The sequence below is a fragment of the Alosa sapidissima genome, chromosome 4 (assembly GCF_018492685.1).
Source record: "Alosa sapidissima isolate fAloSap1 chromosome 4, fAloSap1.pri, whole genome shotgun sequence".
Lineage (NCBI taxonomy): Eukaryota > Metazoa > Chordata > Actinopteri > Clupeiformes > Clupeidae > Alosa > Alosa sapidissima.
Window position 1 is genome coordinate 30,497,615 of NC_055960.1, and position 23,207 is coordinate 30,520,821.

General features: G+C 45.6%; 1 protein-coding gene across 2 annotated transcripts in view; it reads left to right on the plus strand.

Annotated features, from left to right (window-relative positions):
- grm2a (glutamate receptor, metabotropic 2a) overlaps window positions 1-23,207 on the plus strand; it is a 40,323-nt gene that overhangs the window by 8,383 nt on the left and 8,733 nt on the right. For both annotated transcript variants that reach the window (XM_042089042.1, XM_042089041.1), the window contains exons 2-3: window positions 8,759-9,508; window positions 21,586-22,423. In XM_042089042.1, the coding sequence (XP_041944976.1) occupies window positions 9,002-9,508; window positions 21,586-22,423 (1,345 nt within the window). In that variant the 5' untranslated portion in view covers window positions 8,759-9,001. The remainder of the gene's footprint in view (window positions 1-8,758; window positions 9,509-21,585; window positions 22,424-23,207) is intronic.

Sequence of the window (23,207 nt, forward strand, 5' to 3'; positions counted from 1 at the left end):
ATGGGTTGACATGGCCCCTTGAGATCAACATACAAAAAAAAAATGGTCCTCCTAAACCCTACGGATTTCGAGATATTCACAGAAAACTGTGTCTGCCCTACCCTCCTTTCGGGGGGTCCAGTCCAGCGGGGGGGCTACAGATCAAAACGAAAAACGATGGTTCCATGCTATCCATGTGGGGTTACATGCCCACCAAGTTTCGTGTACCCCGGTCTTTCAGTGTCCCGGGACTCATTGACGGAAATTTGGGCATGCGAAAAAGAAAAAAAAAAAAAAAAAAAAAAAAAAGAAAACTGACTAAACCTATATGACCGCCGCTTCGCTGCGCGGCGGTCATAATAAATAAACTTTACATAACGGAAGAGGGAGGCATGTGTCTGGTAATGTACACAGCTTGTAGTTATGTTTTTGTGGAATTTAGAAATCATTCTATGACTTGGACGGGATCAATTCTGAGCAATTCGGAGTCTTTCAAGCATCACTTACTTGTGAGCCTGACTTGCTTCAGAGCTTCTAAACAAAGAAATCATAAAGTATGCCCCTTCACTGCCTGACGTCACCATCTTAAGGTAATCCAGAGCATCTCCATACCTACCGCACAAGCTCCCCCTGCGCCCCGTCCTGCCTTCATTACAGCCTGAGCTGCTGATGAAGACGCCGCAGCCTAATGGCCACTGACACTCCAGATCTTATCCTGCTCTCTGTTTTATGAGATTTGGGCTGGTCGTAATGAAATGAGCTCCATGATTAATCGCCTTAGCCATATCAAACAGTGGCCGCAGACACCTCTTCCTGTTTTCTGTGCCGGAGAGACTTGGGCACACTCCTGTTTGCTTGTCTGGGAGCCGACCGCATCATATGACTTCCTCACGGCACACCTCGGCTGCCCCGCTCAGAGCAGATGGTGTAAGCCGTCACTTGCCGTTGTGCGATGGATGTTCTAATCTGTGAGTGTGACAGTCGTATGCGCAATTTGACAAATGTGTCTGTGGGCTCGTTCTCCAACAGCCCAGCTACAACGTTTGACAGAGTCCTGGGACTGTGAGATGTATTTACAGATAATACAAATGATTTCATTTTGTGCGTGGTGGGATTCGTTGGCGCTTTATGATGTGATTGCAGTTACCTGCATCTCTCGCTCTCTCTCTAATCTGAGCCTCTGGAGGACAATAAAACAGATGGCATGCATTTCCTCTGACATGCCTAATATGGACCTAATCAGGAAGCTTTGGGACTAGAGGGCCCCCTTGGGATCTACAGACTAAGTCCCCTTTATGGTGTATGTGCGTACATTAGATAGATAGATACTGTAGATAAATATATAGATAGATAGATAGATAGATAGATAGATAGATAGATAGATAGATAGATAGATAGATAAATACATAGATAGATAAATACATAGATAGAAAGATAGAGGGGGTAACAAAATGCCCTCTGCAATCAGGCTTTAACAAATCGTCATGCAGCATGAGGGAAACCCAGCATCTTGCCACATTGTCGTCACAGCTGATTGCGCAATGAATAATGTATAGCTGTGGAAAAGACAGAACAAAAACAAAAAAATCTCCTCTTGCTAATGGCGCTCAGAGAGAAGGGCGCTGAGGGACTGCAGTGGACGCAGGCTGCACATCCATCAGCCTATCAGAGCCCATCATGCTACCGACACTAATGAGCACGAGGAAAGACTCAAGGAGTGAGTGGACTCCATGAATCTTTCATCTCATGGCGCTAGAGTAACATGTAATTAGTGTCTGCGAGTTGCAGGAAGTCTTCTATTGCCGTGATAAGGGGGTTTCCCCAGTCAGGCATAATAGTTTGTATGTGCGTGTGTGTGTGTGTGTGTGTATGAGTGAGTGAGTGAGTGAATGGGTACAGTATACAGTGACACTAGAACCAGCCACTTAACATGCTTAATAATAGCAATTCAACCATGAGACAGATGGCCTGTGCATCACTCATCCAACATCTTCAAAGGTGGAAAGTCCCAATCACTAAGGACCATTTCCTGTCTCACTCCATATCTTCAAACTTCACCCTTGGCAAGGATATTCTCACTTTTACAATCAAGGCGCACATTCAAGTCCTCCCAACAAAATCTAACTTGGCTTCCTGGTACGATAAAAAATATGCAAACACTGTGCCGTACAAATGGACTGGTTCAGTGACGAAAATACTAACAACATCTCCCTCTGTAATATTCCAAGTGTGAGTGTGTGTGTAATCGGGGGAGTGAGAGAAGGTGTGTGTTTGAGTGTGGGTGTCTTGTTGGACTATTTTGTTGAGTGAGGATGGATATTTTGGAGTTTTGAATTCAGTCGATCATGATGACAGAGTAACTGTAGCCAGATTCCCCACTCCCTCTTGGCCAGCAGCACAGTCAAGCCGTACCTCCACTCTACCGCACTGTGTCAGGCTTCTGTGATTGACAGACACAATAATTGCTGTCCCGCTTGTTTTCACACTACACTGAACCTCTCATTTACTTCGGAAAGTTTGTTAGCTGCCAACAAATGTGAAAGACGCAGCGGCAGCAGCGTATGTGTGTCGACTGGTTTGGTTAGTGCATCAGAAGGAGAGGTGGTGAAACTGAACGAGCCGCTGAACATGTTGAAGCCGCGAGGGAGTCCCACTGTAGCTAATTTTTGTGCGTGCGGCGTGAAGCTGAGGACAGGTGCATTTAAATCCTTATTGTGTCTATGAGTGTTTTAGTCTGTCCACCACGCTAGCTGCCAGAGAGAGAGAGAGAATGTGTTTTTGGACCATGTTCAAATGATTATCTAGTGAGAGTGGCAGCACATAGTCAGGCAGTTGTTAGGAGAGGATTAGTGTGGATGAACAGTTAAAAAAAAGATGCTTGTCAGGCGGCCGGCGTGCCTGTAGGGGTACTGCAAGAGACTGATTAGGAGAATTAAAGCAGTCATTTCAGCTTGCATTGTTTGCAGATTGATTGCTACTGGGGCAGGCTTTGGCACGGCAGCCGTGCAAAAACTGTTTGGCCCCAAAAAGATGTGATCATTTTGCTCAGGCCACCGTTAAACAAGCATTTGCCACATGCATTACGGTGACTAATGACATTTAAATGACCGCATATCCCCACAGATTTGATTTGAAATCTCATGTCATTTTCATCAGGGCGGGGAGCTTCTGCTGCTGCTGCTGCTGTAAACATCAGTGGGATGCAGTTCTATCACACACACACACACACACACACATTTACTATCTCAGATCTTCCACCACAGAAATTCCATATATCTACAGTGAATCTGTCATGTGGAGCCCTGCTTCTCATACTCACTCTGTGGTCCCAATGCAGCCCTCTCCTAATGGGAGCAGATCCAGCTTCCGAGCTAGTTAATGAGGGGATTCCCGGGCTCCGGAGCGCTCCACGCCGCATATAGATGACCTCCACATCAGGGAGGAAGCTGGAGCCTCTGCGCCAATGGGGCTCTTTGCATATGAATGCGGCTCTCTAGACCTGAGAGGGATTGGGAATCCTCACACAGATTCACACCTTGCGAGGACCACTCCTCTTCCAATTTGCTCATATGTCTACTGTGGCAAATGCATGAATACACACAAACAGCTGGATCAGATGCACATCACATATATCACACGGACACCCATAGGCAACACACACATATACATATACATACACACACACACACACACACACACACACACACACACACACACACACACACACACACTCACACACACATACACACACACACACATGCACGCACGCACGCACGCACACTTTTCTGCATTCTTTTGCACTGTGTACATTGAGCAGTGTAGGGAGCTGGCATCCTCCACATATTCAAATTAAAGAGGCCATCTGGTGAAGTGGAAAACAGAGCTAGCTTGAGAAGGGAGGGACACACACACACACACACACACACACTTTGGCACGGCAGCCATGCACACACACACACACACACACACGCACACACACACACACACACACACACACACACACACACACACACACACACACACACACAAAGAGACAGACACATTTGACAGCTCTCTGAAGAGAACAATTGAATTAGACTGTGGGCTGAACATTTGGAATGATAACTATGAGTATGGCTCCACTTCAAAAATGCTAATAAACTTGCATGGACAATATTTTCAAGTGACAGGCGCCGTCTACGAACTAAGAAGTAAACTGTTAAGACTGCATGTTGTGGATCCTCTGTTCAATGTACTGTATGGTGGATATGCTGAGAAAACTGTAGCTTTGTGTGTGTGGTGGTGTGTGTGTGGGGGGGGGGTGACCCAGTCTAGTGGTCAGCATGGGCAGCGGTCCAGCAGGAGATAGAATAGAGAGACCAGTCAGGAGGAGGGGAGCCGGGCCGAGCGGAGCGAACTGCAGGGGGTTTCCTGGCCTGCCGTGTTGAGTGGCATGAGAGCGGCCTCTCCTGGGAGCCCAGTCTGCTGATAAGAACGCCACATGTTCCTGTGGAATGGGAAGCCTTTGTCACTCGCCCTCACCTACGCGCTGCGCTCACTGACACGCGCTCCGAGTCACAACGCAGGCGAGATCACCACTTCTCACCGCCAGCACAGGAAGAAAACAATCTCTCCCTGTCAGCTACGATGAATGATGACACATTTAGTAATATCACAGTAAGCAGGTGAAGCTAATACACAGAGTCAATTGTTGTTCTATTCAAGATGTTCTACAGTTCAGTGAGACAATAAGCATTGTAAGACAGCATTGCATATTCATGAGACTACAGTTGCATGTTAATTCCTGACCGTGCTTGTGCATTGTGAAGTGAATAGAACCTCACTTCAAACACTGCTACTCACTGATTGACCTGCCAATAACCTCTGAGCCTCCAAACTCTCTTCTGCTGAGGACATTCAACCTGTATCCCAGTGAGAGAGCTGAGCCCAAATAAGATCCATGGTGACCAGGTTATGTGCCCAGTGAGAGAGCTGAGTCCAAATAAGATCTATGGTGACCAGGTTATGTGCACAGTGAGAGAGCTGAGCCCAAATAAGATCTATGGTGACCAGGTTATGTGCACAGTGAGAGAGCTGAGCCCAAATAAGATCTATGGTGACCAGGTTATGTGCCCAGGCCACATCTCATAGCTCAGGGCTTTTTCAGCTGTGACAGATTCATGATCACTGTAATAAAGGTGTAATCACAAGCTGAATATTACTGTAAATGGAACTGAGATGAAATTGAAGCCCATCATTAAATATTCAACCTTTATCCCTCTGGCTGCACCTCAGCACTGCACAAACAAACACCGAGGAGTACTATAGCATATTAGCCCTAAAGGACATTTGTCATTCGTGACTTGAGTGGTCACTTCAAGATCTTATGGTCATCAGCCACTAAAGGGGAGGTTGTGCACTCTGACGCAGCCACCGGAAATAGCCAGGGCTTGACTGACCACACTAATGGACTGTTGCTGTGTGTACAAATCCCTGTGTGTTTATTGCCAGTTTCTGAGCCAGAGAGAAGTCTTTTAATATTTTAATATCACTTGACACACTCACATATGCAGAGCCACATTGACCATCACATAACAAACTACTTTTCTAAAAAGAAAATCACTTTGCTGTTGTCTAAAAGCAGAGGTGTGGATATTCCTCTGTAGAAACTAATTACATGAATGTTAAATGAATTAACGTGTCCTCCTAAATTAAAACATTTGTCACTGCTGACATTAAGATAACATCAACCCCTGCTCTATCAAAAATGCTTATCTCCATATCTGTACATTAGCTGGTTAGCCAGCCCTGTGGAGCATAAGCTGGCCAGACGGAGGGGAACCCATTAACCCTTTATGGGCAGGGAGGTGTGGGAGAGGCATGCTGTAAAAAGATACGGCCAATTTACAGTCGGCTGGCCACTGCCCCCCCCCCCCCGGGAGCCGCTCGCTGGTCAGATCGGCCCACTTGTCCTCCTCTCCACACTCTATCTGGCCTGGCAAGTTTCCATGGAAACAAAGCCTTGGGGGAGAGGGGGGGCTTAATGAGTGCTAGAATGTGTCTCTCGGTCAGATGAACACATGTATCTTAGTACAAGATGTGTGTGTGTGCCTGTGAGTGTGTGAGTGTGTGTGAGAAAGAGAGCGAGAGAGAGAGAGGTGTGAAGAAGAGAGAAAGACTCCTAGGCCAACATCTGTGGGATGCCAGGATGGTGAGAAGTGAAGTGTACACAAAACCCTCGGGCTTTGGACCAAATCTACTGCAAGCGTGGCTCTACTCTACTGCCTAGCTGTGTATCAGATATGAAACACCAACACTGAATCCAGAACAGCCTGCAACCTTCTGTACTCAATATACTGTATATCCTTCAGAAACATGCTGACCAAACCATATATTTTTTCAACACATAAACAAGTTACGTAATATTGTAACACTTTACAATACTGTTTCATAAATAAGCATTCTTTAAAGCTTTGATTAATGTTCAAGAGGTAATGTATGCTCCTCAATTTATCATTATCACATGGCACACTCAATTTATGTGTTAATGCTTAACACATGTTTTTTTTCTTCATTTCATTTTAGTAACATTTTCCAGGACATAAACATAATCCAATTAATATAATCTCTAAAATTAAATGTTTGTCTCAACATCCAATGATTGCACTGAATACTAACACTAAATACTTTGAGTGACAGGCTGTGTTTCATTTACCTCTGGGCATGGTGGGACAGGGGCGTGGGACTGGGGGTAAAACCAGTACTGATTACTAGGGCCCCAAGGGGAGGGAGGGCCCTTGAAAAGTCTGGAATATATTTTATTACATTTATTATGAGGGCCCATCAGGACTGCTTATGCATAGGGCCCAGGATCTTGTACTATGCCCCTGGGGTGTGTTAAGAAGAATAGTAATCCACCATTAGTCCAGACTAGCTCATCTGTGTCCTTAGGCTGTTTGACATCAGTGAATTTGCTCCTTGTGTTGCGCTCTTGTTGACAGCGGCAGTGCCCATTGAGCTGAAGGGCACAGAGAGAATGGATGGAGGATGACCTCATGTCAGCCATTCCACTGACTCTGGCTGAGAGTGGGCAGCGCTGTGTGATGATGCTTCAGCTGAGGAGTGTGTGTGTGTGTGTGTGTGTGTGTGTGTGTGTGTGTGTGTGTGTGTGTATGTGTGTGTGTGTGTGTGTGTGTGTGTGTGTGTGTACTGGCATGCAGATGTTTTATAGGGGAGAGCGCATATGGCACTTGAACAGAGACACAAACAAACACAAATACAGACAAGATTTAAGGACACCAAAACCATTGGGGTTTATGCTACTTTGTGTGTGTGTGTGTGTGTGCTTGTGCAAGGTCCGTGTATTCATCTGTTGAGTATACAATGTGTGCCAATATGTTATAAGTTTTAAATCTGTATTTATTTTTATATGGAATTGTCAAGAGTAATTTATATCAGATTGGTCTCTGACTGAGGCTTCATGTCTAGCTCTGTGTAGTGCTGTGTGGGCGCACGTGTGTGTGTGTGTGTGTGTTTGAGTGCATCTGTGCAAGTGTGTGTGCGTGTACACCTGTGAGTCCATGCGAGTGTGCATTTGAGTGCGCAGGCGCGTGTGCTTGCGCACTCTATGAGTGAACGGCTACAGAATGAAGAATGCGGGATCTGTACATGAGGTCAGATAGGAGGGGGAAGGCTGGACACCACTGCAGTTGCGTGTGCCCTGAGGAGAGGACTTAGGACTGGACACACCCTCTGCCTTAAGCAGAGTGACATTGGCGTGCATTGAGTGGGACTGCCTCGGTATCCATGCAGAGAAAACACCGGGAGCCTGCATCATTATCCCACAATTCCATAGATCTAAAACTGTGGAAATGTGGCACACAAGACCATCAAACAGGGAATATCTCTTTCTCTCTTTTAATCTGTCTTTCTTTCTTTCTTTCTCTCCATATACACATATTTATTTCCTAAGATGTGTATCCTGGGCCTATACAAAATGTGATTCTATTTCCATGATATTCAAAGTAGCTTTATTGGAATGGCTGCTTTACAATTTCAAGTACCCTTTAAAAACACTGGGAAGAAACATATATGCAAGTGTGCACACAGACATCTATTTCAGTCAAAGGCTCTCTCTCACTTTGCGTAATGTTCAGCATCCTTCACAGAGCTCTGGGGAAAACCACCTTATCAGGCAGCCTCTCCCTGTTTGCTTCTACCAGGAGGCTGAATTCCCCCACAGACCATCTTGCCATTTAACACAGACTGGGCATATCACCTCACTCCTGTGATGTACAACTCAGAGGCGCCACCATTATGAATATCCCCCTGAATTTGACATGAGTATTATGAGAGACGGGTTTATGAGCAAGTATACTGTATCCTGCTCATAAACATGGCAAGAGGACGTAAGGGGACTACACAAGCCAGTAAAACTCTATGCATATTGCATGTATATTTCATTTGTAATTGACTGAAGCACCCAAGCGCTGTTTATTTGACTTTTAGTTATGCCATCCCATTAAAGGTTACCAGCAACCATTCGCACTTCTCAAACGGCTTTACAACCCTGTATATATCAAATACATACAATTGGACATTAAAGAAAACATTATTAACTGCAAATAATAACAATTATTTGTCTTAATAACAATTATTTGTCTTACACAAGTTACAATGGGAGCCAGTCACACAGCTGTCCTTGTGTGCAGCAGAGCAGAGACTGACAAAGGTCTGATTGTGTTTATGTTAGTTTGTTTGTGTGAGACAGTGACTGAGGCTCCTCCTGTTTGATCCGCAGGGGCTGTGATCTCCAGACCTGAACAGAAGACGATGTCACTGACGGAGATAGCCTCGGCCTGGACAGAAGTGCAACGTCTTTAAAGCCGGGCCGTGACGCATCCCTGCCGTCCCATCCCATCCCCAGAGGGTCACCAGAGAGGGTGAGAGCAGGACCCAGACAGAAGGGACAGAGGGGAGTGGAGGAGGAGGTGAGAAGGACTGAAGTGACCCGACCTGCCCTGCCCTGCCCTGCCCCGCAGTCATGATGGCTGGGAGGTCACCGCGGTTCAGAGCGACGCCTGCGCGCTGGCTGCTCCAGCTGGAACTCCTCCTGCTGCTAGTGCCGACGGCGTGGACGCTGGCCCTGCCGGGCCTCAACTCGGACCCCAAGCGCGAGATCGTGGTGGAGGGGGACCTGGTGATCGGCGGCCTCTTCCCCGTGCACCACAAGGGCGAGGGCGCGGAGGACTGCGGCCGCATCAACGCCCAGCGCGGCATCCAGCGGCTGGAGGCCATGCTGCTGGCACTGGACGTGATCAACCGCGATGAGCGCATCCTGTCCGGCCTCACGCTCGGTGCCCACATCCTGGACACCTGCTCCAAGGACACCTACGCGCTGGAGCAGTCGCTGGAGTTCGTGCGCGCCTCGCTCACCAAGGTGGACGACAGTGAGTACACGTGCCCCGACGGGTCCTACGCCATACACGACGACGTGCCCTTGGCCATATCCGGCGTCATTGGAGGCTCCTACAGCGACGTTTCCATCCAGGTACAGACTCCCACATGTCTTCTGATATATAGGGCTTATTATTGCTGCGGTGATGTCGCCAAATTTAAACCAACAATAGTTTTTTTTTAATCAGATTGTGCTCCATGGTGCATGTTTACCACATTAAAGACATCCTATTATTTTTGATAAACACCCCCACACATTTGCTACAGTACATATACAGCAAATAAGCCAATAGGAAGGAAAAATTAAGCCAATCAAAATGTTTCGCTCCTGTGATCAGCCCTATGCTTGCAGAATGTTGATGCGAATTAGTCCCATGGAATGCTTATCTTGCCCAGCTAAGCGTGACTGCTCACAGAGAAGGGAACATGCTACCAATAGGATGCCACACAGCAACGGGGAAATGTGGCTGATTAAACGTGCGTGCACTGAGAAGCTGGTCCAAAGCCATTAATGAGGCTACACGTGCCAAGTTACCATACCTGCTGCGCATATGGCTGGCGGAGTTCATTTAACAGGAGCCACGTTTTAAGGGCCTCATCCGACATCAGCAATTCACACCGGCAGTCTGTCTGTCAAACGTCTGTCAGACATCTCCCAGATCTTGGAGGCAAGTTGGAGGAGGAGGAGGAGGAGGGAGGGCGGGAGAGAGGGAGGGATGAAGGTTGCAGGGGTGTGATGCGATAACTAGTGACAGCATCATTGCCTGGGCTCTCGCTTCTCTGAGAGACTTGATGAAAGCCCCGTTAATTGGCCCGTTGTCACAGTGGGTTCCCAACAACAGCTCTGTCGATATGTTTGTACCCGCGAGTGATTCTGTAACACCTCAACTAGCGTGCAGACCCCTGGAAGCACTCAGAGAGACCGATTGATGAGCATGATCTAACAGCGGTGTTGGCTGTAGGACGTCAGAGGCGTTGATTGACTACAGGCTGCGGGCTCTATCACACTGTAAGGTTAGGGAGGGCCCATGCTGGGAAAACCACACAGGCTGTTTGGAGAGAGACAAATGACTTCTCTTTTGTGGAAGCTCAAAGGCAGGACAGCAGTTCTCTGGGTCTGTGGGTAGCTGTTAGACGTGAAGGCTGAAGTCTCTATTTCTCAGCTTCACAGGCAGGAGGATGGCTGCAGGGCTGGAGTGGGGGGATGCAGGAGCGCTTTAATAATGCAGTGGACCACTACACACATCTCAGTGTGTGTGTGTGTGTGTGTGTGTGTGTGTGTGTGTGTGTGTGTGTATGTGTGCACGTGTCAGGAGGGAGGCAGTTACTATCACTGTGTGTTCACTCCAGGATATACAAGCAGAGAGCGCTCTGTTGGTATAAATGTGCCAGTGAGTATCAGTAGTGGCCAGAGTCCCACTCTTCAGTGGCAGATGTGTTACTTTATGAATGCAGACCAATACCTACTCTGCCATCCCAGACTGCATCCACTCGCTCTTTCATCCCACCAACAGCAGAGTCACGTCAGCCCCAGCCCTAGACCAGGTGAACTGCCTCCCAGCTACTGGGGAAGCAGAGCTCCGCCTCAGGCTCTTCAGCCTGGGAAGCCAGCGCTCAGAGGCAGCCGCAACAAAAAGGACCAGCACACAGGCTAATGGATAGAACAAAGAGAGAGAGAGAGAGAGAGAGAGAGAGAGAGAGAGAGAGAGAGCAAACATACTACTATACCATCACTCCACTTTGGACACTGAAAGCCCTATGCCACAAAAAGGTCGACAATAAGTCACTTTCTTTAAATGGTTTCTCAAAAAAAAAAAAAACAACTCTGGTCTCATAGCCCTTTGGGAAGGTGTCTAAGGGGTCCTGAATCTCATATGAATGATTACTTTATCAAAGGATGATGATGTCAGTGCACTATGTATTTTGTTATATAGGCATCTAGTTATCTCATCTTGTTTTTAACACTCAGCTGAGAAATTTTATTGAATATTTTCATGTTCAGTTTTTATTTGATTCGCTGTAGTGATTAAATGATTCATGTGAATCCCTAACCAAATTAATATGCTCTTGTTCTTCTTTAATTACCAGATGCCATGATTCATTCTTGTCATCACTTTAGTCACAGAGGACTAGGGACATTATTATTTCTAACTTTTCGATCTTATCTGAGCTTCATTCACTTAACGCTGGCCTATAATAGAAAAGCTGCCATCAAGCAGCTTTTAAGGAAGTATTCAGTAGTTTAGACACCCACCATACCTGTGTCTCAGGAGATTGCAAGCCACAGGGATTTGGAGTTGAACTTATTGCTGCTTTTCACAGATGTACATGATTCATATCTGCAGTGTCTGCACGTCAGACTGCACGACTGCACGTCTGAACACTGGCACCCTTGCATCATTATGATGCTAATCAATACTTCATGGTCTTGCTAATTCTACCATGGAATTGGAATGAGTGGGTTAGAGTGATTTGCTTGAGATGGGTTTCAATGTATTACTATCCAGAGCTATCGCTGGGTGTGATAACTGGGTTATGACGTTCTCTCTCCCTCTGGTGATGGTGAAGCTTGATCTCTGGCTACGCTGGCCCATCTCACCCTCACTGCACTACTGTTGCCCCCCAGCCCATCTCACCCTCACTGCACTACTGTTCTGTTGCCCCCCAGCCCATCTCACCCTCACTGCACTACTGTTCTGTTGCCCCCCAGCCCATCTCACCCTCACTGCACTACTGTTTCCCCCTAGCCCATCTTACCCTCACTGCACTACTGTTGCCCCCCAGCCCCTCTCACCCTCACTGCACTACTGTACTGTTGCCTCCCAGCCCATCTTACCCTCACTGCACTACTGTTGCCCCCCAGCCCATCTCACCCTCACTGCACTACTGTACTGTTGCCTCCCAGCCCATTTCACCCTCACTGCACTACTGTACTGTTGCCCCCCAGCCCATCTTACCCTCATTGCATTACTGTACTGTTGCCCCCCAGCCCCTCTCACCCTCACTGCACTACTGTACTGTTGCCCCCCAGCCCATCTTACCCTCATTGCATTACTGTACTGTTGCCCCCCAGCCCCTCTCACCCTCACTGCACTACTGTACTGTTGCCCCCCAGCCCATCTCACCCTCACTGCACTACTGTACTGTTGCCCCCCAGCCCATCTCACCCTCACTGCACTACTGTTCTGTTGCCCCCCAGCCCATCTCACCCTCATTGCACTACTGGTGCATAAGCTGCTGCAGTCCAGTGTGTGAGCGGCTCCTCATTCTGCTCCTGCAGGAGACTGTGTGAGTCATTGGGAGGTGTTTCAGCCATACTCATAGCAAGATATCTCACTCTATTTAAGTATACATGGGACAGATCAACTGTGCACTGTACACACACAGCGGTCAGCAGTACGAGCGGGGAGTGGGGCGGTGTGGGGTAGGGGGTGCATCGCTGGGCACTCAGAGGCATCGCCCCAGGCTGACCTGCCGCCTTGCTGTTGGCTGTGTGGCCGTGAGGTGCCAAGGCGCCCTGAGCATGACGTCGCCATGCCAACCCAGACTGGGCGCAGTGGTGGGTCCAATGGGCAGATTCAGCTGTAGATGTAGACGTGTGCTCCAACTTACAGCCATCTGGACACTTCAACTCAAAGGATTAATCAACCAGTGTTTTCTGAAACTATGTTCCTGAGGACCATGAGATTCATTCAAATGCCAGAATGCCTATAGTTTTGTTCAAATGACATTCCAAAAATATAATTAATACCCTCATGAAACTAATGTAAACACTGTATCTATGACAATCCCAAGCTCTTGAAGTACATCTATGGTGAATAACCTTTCATTTTCTTATGGTGCTGCATTTTAATTGATGGGCTGAACAGTTCATAGGAATGTCATTCATGAATCTCTACTTCAATTCATCGCAAAGATGCCAGTATGGTGGCATGCTGTCACATTACCCTTGTGTAAATGAACAAAAACGTTGTTTATGCAGCATTAAACATCGAAGTGCCCAGAATAGACATAGCTTGCACAGCCTGGTCTGAGACAGCCATCAAACAGCAGACACGCTATGCTAATTGGTAACACTCTGTGTTCTGCAATTACAGTGAAGAACATCTAGCCCCGGGGCTTACTAGTAATTAATTCATGGCTGAGACTCCAGCTCTTTTTTCCGCTACTCCTCCAGACCTGGACTGAGTTCTTGTGATGAGAGTGAGTCATTTGCTCGAGTGTGTGAGCTGCAGCACAGCTGAACACCACAGCGCTTCATAATTCATACCTGTCAACATTTAGCTTTCCAAAAACGGGAGATTTTGTTTTCGGGGGGGGGGGGGGGGGGGGGGGGTCAGTGTTTATACTGGATCAGGTTTGCATATTTATTTAATACGTTTCATGCACGTGTTTCAACACTGCATTTCGGTCGTTGCTTTGCGAGGACACAAGTTCAGTGTATCAACAACACTCAATAACAGTTAATGTGATGTGAATTAAATTTCACAACAGCTAGTTCTGGAGTGGGCCATTCAACCAGCCCGCTTGCTTACGTCGAGACTCAGGCTGCGCAGTCGGCACCCGCTTCCTTATTTGGGATTTGGGTTGCCAGGTTTTAGCCTATGACAAAACGGTCGAAATTGAAACTAAGTGATCGTGTATGTGTAGGGTGTATTTCATACACAATCTGGCAACCTGGGAGATGTCAGACTAATACAAGTTCTCCGGGAGAAATAACAAAACGGGAGGGTGCCGGGAGATGACCTTGAAATACGGGAGAACCCGGGAAAAACGGGAGTGTTGACAGGTATGGCATAATTGGGACGGAGATGAATTCCATAACATTGACAATTTTTCTGCTTATGTGTTCAAGTGTTTTTTTTTCCAGCCTGTGTCACTGGAACCTGGTGTCATAACAAAACCAGTTGATCTGTTTAATATCTCAGTGAAAAGGTGTGAGATAATGAGACCTGGGGTATTATGTGTTCAACCTGATGAGCATCAGTGCTCATAGACACTATTCCTCTTTCAACTATCTGAGATGAAAAGCTAATCCCATTTCATCATGCTCCAAATTATTTGGCTTTATTATCTCTGCCATACAATAAATTATAGTTAAATGATTACTGTTTTGCATCCTAAAGGTATCACTGTGAATTCCTCTCTACTTCAGGTAATATTTCAAGATGACCAAAAGTGAAATGCATTATTGTGCTCAAATATATTATATATATGTTAAACATATTAAGTTTAAATCACTCACTCATGCATATATGATACAAAACAGCAGAATTGTAGGACAGCTGTGGCCTACTGGTTAGCGCTTCGGACTTGTAACCGGAGGGTTGCCGGTTTGAACCCCGACCAGTAGGCACGGCTGAAGTGCCCTTGAGCAAGGCACCTAACCCCTCACTGCTCCCCGAGCGCCGCCGTTGTTGCAGGCAGCTCACTGCGGATTAGTGTGTGCTTTACCTCACTAAGTATAAGTATATATACTTTTTTGATCCCATGAGGGAAATTTGGTCTCTGCATTTAACCCAATCGGTGAATTAGTGAAACACAAACAGCACACAGTGAACACACAGTGAGGTGAAGCACACACTAATCCCGGCGCAGTGAGCTGCCTGCTTCAACGGCGGCGCTCGGGGAGCAGTGAGGGGTGCCATGTGTTCCCATGTGTTCACTGTGTGCTGAGTGTGTTTCACTAATTCATGGATTGGGATAAATGCAGGGATCAAAAGAGTATATATACTTATACTGTTATTGTGTTGTATATTTTACCAGATCTGTCATTTTCATATACACATACACACACACACACAAACACACATACACAAATAAGTACCTATTCTGTACATTAAGAGTGGATCATAAACTCATCCAGCATAGACTAATTTCTGTCTTCCACCAAACATGATAAATCCCTTGTAGCTCTCATGAGTCATGGATGGCCTTTCAGAAAGGTACAATAATTATTGGGTCTATCATTGAGGCTTTTCCATGTAAATCCATAATTCATAAGTAAAAGTATAGAAAGTGTGCTATCTGGTAATAAATAATTTAAAAGTGAGTAGATAATTCAGCAGATTAGCCAATTTTAAGCGTGGAGTCTCTCCCAGTACATCATTCCCCCTGGCCCCTCTGTGTTGTAGACATGTTTCCCCCTCTCCACTATGAATCCCTCCATTAAGACAGATACATACTGTGGTTCGTCTCTTATTAAAACAGTCCAGAAAAGCTGTATATCTAAATCATTTTACCTTACTGCGTCCAATTGCACTAAATGGACCACACATTTGTAAATGAGGATATATGTGTAATTCACCCAATCAAAACAATTCAGCAGATTGAGAAGTTGCTCTGATGCGTTTGCCGTCAGCTCAAGTGTATGTGTGAAAGACTCAAGTGTATGTGTGAAAGACTCAAGTGTATGTGTGAAAGACAAAAGAGGAGAAAGGACAGTGGAGCTACTGCTTTGCATTGCTGCTTTGCTGTGCTAGACGGTTAGTGAGATTTCTGCTTCACTGGGTGGCAGGTGCCTGTGCTGCCGGGGGCCTGCTACAGAGGTTGCTTAGGCGCTGGCGTGCGTGTGGGGGGGCTGCTGCCACTGCTGGCTGGATGGGTGGGTGGGCGAGGGATCAGCGTTTGATTAGAGGGATGTTCTCCCGGTGTCTAACGGGGTCACTCCTCCACCTGCTGGAGCACATTAAGAGAGGTTGCCAAGCAACCAAACCCTATCGAGCCATCATGGGATTTATGGTCTCGTTGTGGCAAAACATGGTGGACACTATACCTCTACAGATGACGGAGGAGCTCAGCTTAAACTCGGTGCTTGGTGCTAGTGGCACGGCTCCACTGGCAGCCTGGTCGTTGGCAGTGGTGAGTGCGCTGCGCTGCGCTACGCTGCGCTGTGTGTTTGGCGCGTGGGCGTAAGAGAGCTGTGGACAAGGCCCCAGCCTGCAGCTCGAGGGATATTATGTTATTGCTGCAGGAGCACACTGAGAAAGCCTTCTGGGAAGAGCAGATGGGCTTTTCATGTTGAAAAAATCATGACATCTCCATGAGGTAGGGCTGCTGTGATCTGGAAGAGGGGTTGTTTATTCTCTCTCTCTCTCTCTCTCTCTCGCTTTCTATCTTTTCATGTGTACTCTGCCTTAGGTCACAACCTCAACAAAAAGCTGTCTAGGATTCGAACCCAGATGGGCAAACACACAGGCTGCATAGTGAATGTAAATATGATTGTGCAATGGCTTGGTGCACTGCATACCGCATGCATAGACAGATAGCCTGTGCCATCTGATGTGAAAATGCACGCCATAATCACCTGACTGTTTGTTTAATCCTGTCATTACTTATAGGAGCCTCTGCCTTCAAAACTCAGAAATTCCACCAATCATGAGTTGGAATCAATTCTGCCACGTGGCAGCAACATAATCTCATCTCTGCAGAAATCAGCTGCAGCAAAAATAACATGGAACTCTCCAACAGCATTTCATGGCATTTCACATCAAAGACTCTAGACAATGGGTGTCGCACCTGTTTTCTACCACTACTGACTGCCATAGTCTCCTCTCAGAATACCAATGCCTTGGTCTTTGTAGTGGTGGACAGCTGACACTATCCACTCGGTGCTCTGAGAGAATGAGACATCGGTGGACAGAAGCATCTGTCTCACAGAGCCTGTTTTTAAAACATCATTATCAGACTGTGTGGTATCCAACTTATTCATCAAATGCTTTCTTCCACAAATACTTTATACAAATTACTCTATTAATGAAATCTGGAGGAACATTCCACAATGTGGTCGATTTAGTGCAAATGTGGTCATGATTTGGTCAATTTAATGCAGTTAGACAAAAGCACTTGTGCATAAGACAAGCTGTCTGGATGTGGTGCTGGTTGCAGCTTAAGCTTTTATTCTCACAGATGGGTTTTGGGGCAGTGATTGTGGTTCTTACTTTTTGCTGCAAATAGAGCTGACTGGCTGAGAAACTGAGAAACCTGGAGAAGCTTCAAATGAGATTTCTGCAATGTGCCATAAGTTTGAGATAGTATCAATGATAGCATAACAGATAACATTCTGAAATGAAATGCATTAAAATGCGCAATTTCCTTTTCTGGTAAGAGTAATGAGACTCGGCTGCCTGAGTTATTCCACTGTGGCAACGCAGATTTGCATTTCATGGTTGAAGAAAAGACTGAGACAAGATTTAGAATGAACTGCGATGTTAATGCTGTATTTTATCACACTGGTAGTGTGGCATTGGTGTTAGGGCATCATGCAGTGTATATTTCTGACAAGCTCATTACCTTTAAGCACCATGTTATACTCCCAGGAGAGGCACTGTGGGTTCTGTAATTTTCATCAATAGGCAACCTCCTTGTCCTCTGCACAAGAGAAAACAAGGTCATGTCAAGTGACAGGAGGTTAGGGAAAAAGCCTACATTTTGTTCTTTGAAGAAGGACAAAAAGAAAAATAAACTTCTAAAAACACCTCCTCTAAAATAGACACTTAGCTCCTTTAACATAACTCACATAGGTAGAAACATCTTTGATCAGCTATCTGTAATCTTTTATCCTCGTTGAATGTCACACCCCTGTATTGCATTCACAAAGCTCATTCTCTGTCATCCCTCGGTTGGCAGCTATCTGCTAACAAGATTAAATGGGTTGTCAAGACAACTTGTGCTGGGATCAGGACAGGTGTGTGTTTTTATTTTTGGATTTTGTCTTAAGACGACTATGAACCAGAATGAAGATCATATCTGTGTAGGGTGGAAACCTCAAGGGGAACCTTTCTTGACAGTATCCCCCCTTCCATTTACCACAGACCACCCTTTCCCTCAGAACCGTTTCTATGGAAACATGCATAAAAAAGTATGATCAGCCAGTATGGCTTTTTTTCTGGGAATGAAAAGCTGAATCAACGCAGGTGACACAACACACTGGGCTATACTATCGCGTTGCGGTTATGAGATTGTGCCAATGTTCAAGGGTGTTATTCTCATAATTTCTTCTCACATTTTTTCACACATTAGTTTCTTTTTCACACATTTGTTATTGCTAAAGAATGTTACCTCTTTTGTAATCTCCCTCTCTCTCTCTTAAGAAACTTGATCATCTTTAATCTATTTAAGCTTTTTAAAGCTATAGCACAGAAGACAAGAATATAGAACTCTGTCAAGCCATGCCCTCAAATAATAGAAAGTATGTAATAAAGTATGTTATAAAGCAGGGTGTCAGACTCATATTAGGCGGTGGGCCGGATTTGTGAATTAGACATCGTGGGGACCGTCATTATCCTTTTTCGGCATGTTATTAGATTGTTGTTTGATGATACAATCCTTTGCTTTACTCACTTATGAGCAAACAAGTACAAATCTCTTTCTCTCTTGAAATACCCTACCTTTCAGCCTCTTCCTTTCTGAGGATGATTTGTAGTATTAGGTTTATTAAATGTATATATCGTAGAGATATTCCTTATTGGACATTATTCAAGACAACTGGATGTGAACATCTTATTTTTTCTAATTTTCCCCTCCTACCCAAAACATCTGGGTGGGGGTTATGAAACCTGCTAGTGGGTCAGATCTGGCCCCTGGGCCTTGTTTGACACCCCTGTAATAAAGTTCAGAATGTACATGTATGCTCTTACAGTTGAGAATGAGGTAATATTTCTGTGATTACAGGGTAGACATCCATTACAACAAAGAACATTGCACAGAGTTATAGGAGCCTGAATACTCAAGGAAACTTACAATATCGGCAATATCTGAAAAATAATTGACGTTCTAAAGAGCGCATCACAAGCAGTGGTAAAATACATGGATATTTACACCTGAGTGGTTGCAGTGTCGTGGGCAGTTTTCAGATTCTACTAATTCAAATACAGTAGCCTATGCTTTATTAAAAGACTTACCACCGCTTCCTACACTCTTAAAACGAATGTTGTCCCAATCTGGACACAGACAAAAAAAACAATGCAATGTGTTAAAAAACAATGCAAGTTGTGCTGTTTTCAATGCAAGTTGTGTTATTTTCAGCACATGTTGTGTAACAAATATAAAAGGAAACAACACAAACTCTGTTGTCCCTACCTGGACACAGAGATGTGTTAAAAACAACACAAGTTGTGTTGTTTACAACACATTCATTTTAAGAGTGTATCAAATAATGTCACAGCTAATTACCGGCAGTATGACCCAGTAGTCTTTTTGGATCCTTTTCTGGCTGTCTTGTAGCATAACTGCATAAGAGGACAGATAGGGATTCACTGAGTTATATATGCCTTTGTATCCAATCACAACTCCTGTAAATTTGATCGTGACCTGTCACTCTGTGTTCTCATTTTCATTGCTAGACATGGCCAAGAGCATCAGATGCTATGAGACAGCCCTGGAATGTTTGTCCCTGGCGCCCATGATGACTCAATGATCTTATTAGGCAATCAGAAACATGACAATGTGTGAAGCAGCAGGCTGCTTGAGTGAAGAGTGTAAGAATGAAATGGAAGCCATACCATGAGTTACAGATTGCCCCTGTGACCTAGACAGCTTGTCAAAACTAATAATATGCTGGGGAGGAAGCACAAAGAAGAAGGATGCTGGGCGACTAGACAGGCTAGTAAGGAAAGCTGGCTCTGTCGTGGGAGCCGAACTGGAGTGCATCACTTCAATATCAGATAAAAGGACCCTGAGCAAACTGATCAACATCTTGGACAATGAATGTCATCCACTCTACAGCACTATTAAAAAGCAAAAGAGCTTGATCAGCTGGAGACTTCGCTCACTGCCATGCACAACTGAAAGGCTGAGGAAGTAATTTGTCCCCAGGGCCATTGAACTGTTCAATGCTTCACTAAAGGGAAGAGGAGAGATATACTTCTCTGCATAGTCTGTCTGCCTCTCCACCCTTGCCCTGTCTACATTATACTTTACTCTGTTATTTGTCCATATTATTTATGCTGGTCTCTAGACCTTATTCTTGCACTGTTGGACTACTGTTGGACTACTTTTTGCACCTTCACCATGACACTCACTCTCTTGAGCACCTTACCATGCTCACAGAACTATAGGACTACTGTTGGACTACTTTTTGCACCTTCACCATGACACTCACTCTCTTGAGCACCTTACCATGCACACAGAACTACAGGCCAGTCCCGGCCCTGTCACTGCAAACATCTCATGCTTGGTCACCCTGGCACAAGCACACTGTGGATTTTTTATTTAATTTATATAGTATATTTAGTATTTAGTTTTGTTAGTTTTTCTTATATTCTACTGTCTCTATTGTACAGTGGAGTTTTGTTATATGTTTATACTTATATTTACCATTTCTTGTCATGAGCTCTCTCTCTGCCTGGTAACACGTGCTGATTGAAGCCTGATGACCTCCACCTGTTCCTGCTCTGCTCTGCCTCACCCTCGTTACCTACCAGCTGCACTGCATTCACCACTCATCATGCCCTCTATATAAAGCCTTGCTTTTCAGTCCACACTTGTCAGATCGTCTGCAACCAGCACCAGTTACCTGCCTGTTTATTGAAAACGCCTCTGACTCTTTGCCTGTGATCCCGGACCCGCTCGACTACTTCTGTGTTCTCCAGCCCCGGTAATCTTGACCTGCCTTCCGTCCCTCTTCTACGAATACCGCCTAGTCCTTGACTGTACTGCTGCTTCGTTTCAATTGCTGTTGTGTGTGTGTTTCCCCCAGGACTTCCTGGATCATCCAGCTCCTGCCTTCGCTGTTCGGCTACTGGGGGAACACACACACGCAGACTCTTGGAACTCCTGTACCCCCCCCGGAACCCCTGAAACCCCCAACCCTTAAATAAACTTTTGAACGTGACGCAATTGTGGTCCTCGTCCTGTTTGGTGTCTGACATTTCTGCTGTAAGTGCATGTTGTGTGTGATGTCTGTATGTTACTGAGACCTTGAATTTCCCCTTGGGGATCAATAAAGTATCTATCTATCTATCTATCTATCTATCTATCTAATAATTTCTCACTTGTTTCCACCAAATATCTCCTGCTTTAGTTTATAAAGTATGTTTTCCACAGGGAAACTACCATGTTTCTTATTATCTCGACGTAAAACATGCACACTCTTCTTAAACGTATACATTGATCAGTCTGACTGTAGTCGCGCCATGGTGTGGTCTAAGTGTAAATCTCTTTCTGTTGCAGGTGGCAAACTTGCTTCGTCTGTTCCAGATTCCTCAAATAAGCTATGCTTCAACAAGCGCTAAACTGAGTGACAAATCCCGGTATGACTTCTTTGCTCGCACTGTTCCCCCTGACTTCTACCAGGCCAAAGCCATGGCGGAGATCTTACGGTACTTTAACTGGACCTACGTCTCCACTGTGGCCTCAGAAGGTGACTATGGTGAGACGGGTATCGATGCCTTCCAGCAGGAGGCCCGGGCTCTCCAGATTTGCATTGCCATTTCAGCCAAGGTGACCCGCTCCATGGACCGCTACAGCTACGAGAATGTGATTCGCTCTCTGCAGCAGAAATCCAACGCCAAAGTAGTGATCCTGTTCACACGCAGTGAGGACGCACGCGAGCTACTGGTGGCTGCCACGCGCATGAACGTCACCTTCATTTGGGTGGCGAGTGATGGATGGGGCGCGCAGGAGAGCGTGGTCAGAGGTAGCGAAACGTCAGCAAACGGGGCCTTCACTATTGAGCTGGCATCTTATCCCATTCCCAAGTTTACCGAGTATTTCACCAACCTTAACCCTTACAACAACACCCGAAATCCATGGTTCCGAGAATTCTGGGAGCACCGCTTCCAGTGCAGCCTGCACAACGTGAGTTGCGCAAAGCACACCCTGAAAGACGGCAAATTCGAACAAGAGTCTAAGATCATGTTTGTAGTGAATGCAGTCTATGCCATGGCACACGCCTTGCATAACATGAGACAGGCTTTGTGTCCCAACACCACCAAAGTCTGCAGTGCCATGAAGCCGGGAAATGGTCGCAAGTTCTACAAAGACTACATTCTGAAGACAAAATTTGATGGTGAGTGTGTGTGTGTATGTGTGTGTGTTTTTTTTAATGTGTGCGAATTAACTGGTGTAATCAGCTTGCACTGTACAGTATAACCTGAAATCAATAGCAATATTCAGGGAGTCATCATTTTTACTGCACACCAGTTTAAACGTTTGCATTATAGGTGAAAGATCATATTTGTAGGAATGTTGTCCATGTTTTATAACTATTTTTCTTTTGAATGGAGCCTGAAGACAGTTGAAATGCAGTTAGTACAACGAAGACCAGGACAGGGCCACATAGCACATATATCTTTATTAATGACAGAATCATAAGCAAAAGCACGTCCATAACACATTGTTTCCACCACTGGGATTGGGAAAGGTATACAGTCCAAGGCTGTCAATTAGCTCCCCCGGAGACAGTTAAGCTTTGCGTTTTAATATTAAGCAGAGCCTTGCATTGATCATTTTATGGAACTATTGCTAGCAATGCAGTCACGTGGACTGTTGTTTTGACAATTAATTACCTGACTCAGTTCCGCCTTCCACCTTGACACCGCCTCATCAGTAAGCACTCGTTGGCCCTAGGGTAAAGGTGAGGCCAGAAATTTGGGGGTACTAGCCCCGAAATAGTGCGATTAAAGCGCGATTACGCCCCTGAAGTGATAATGGGGACAGGATTAGCCTCGGCTCTCCCGTGTTTGCACGTCTCGCTAATGTGTACTTTGTGCACCAGGCAATGTATACAGATAGATGTAATGAATATGTCTATATATATATATATATATATATATATATATATATATATATAT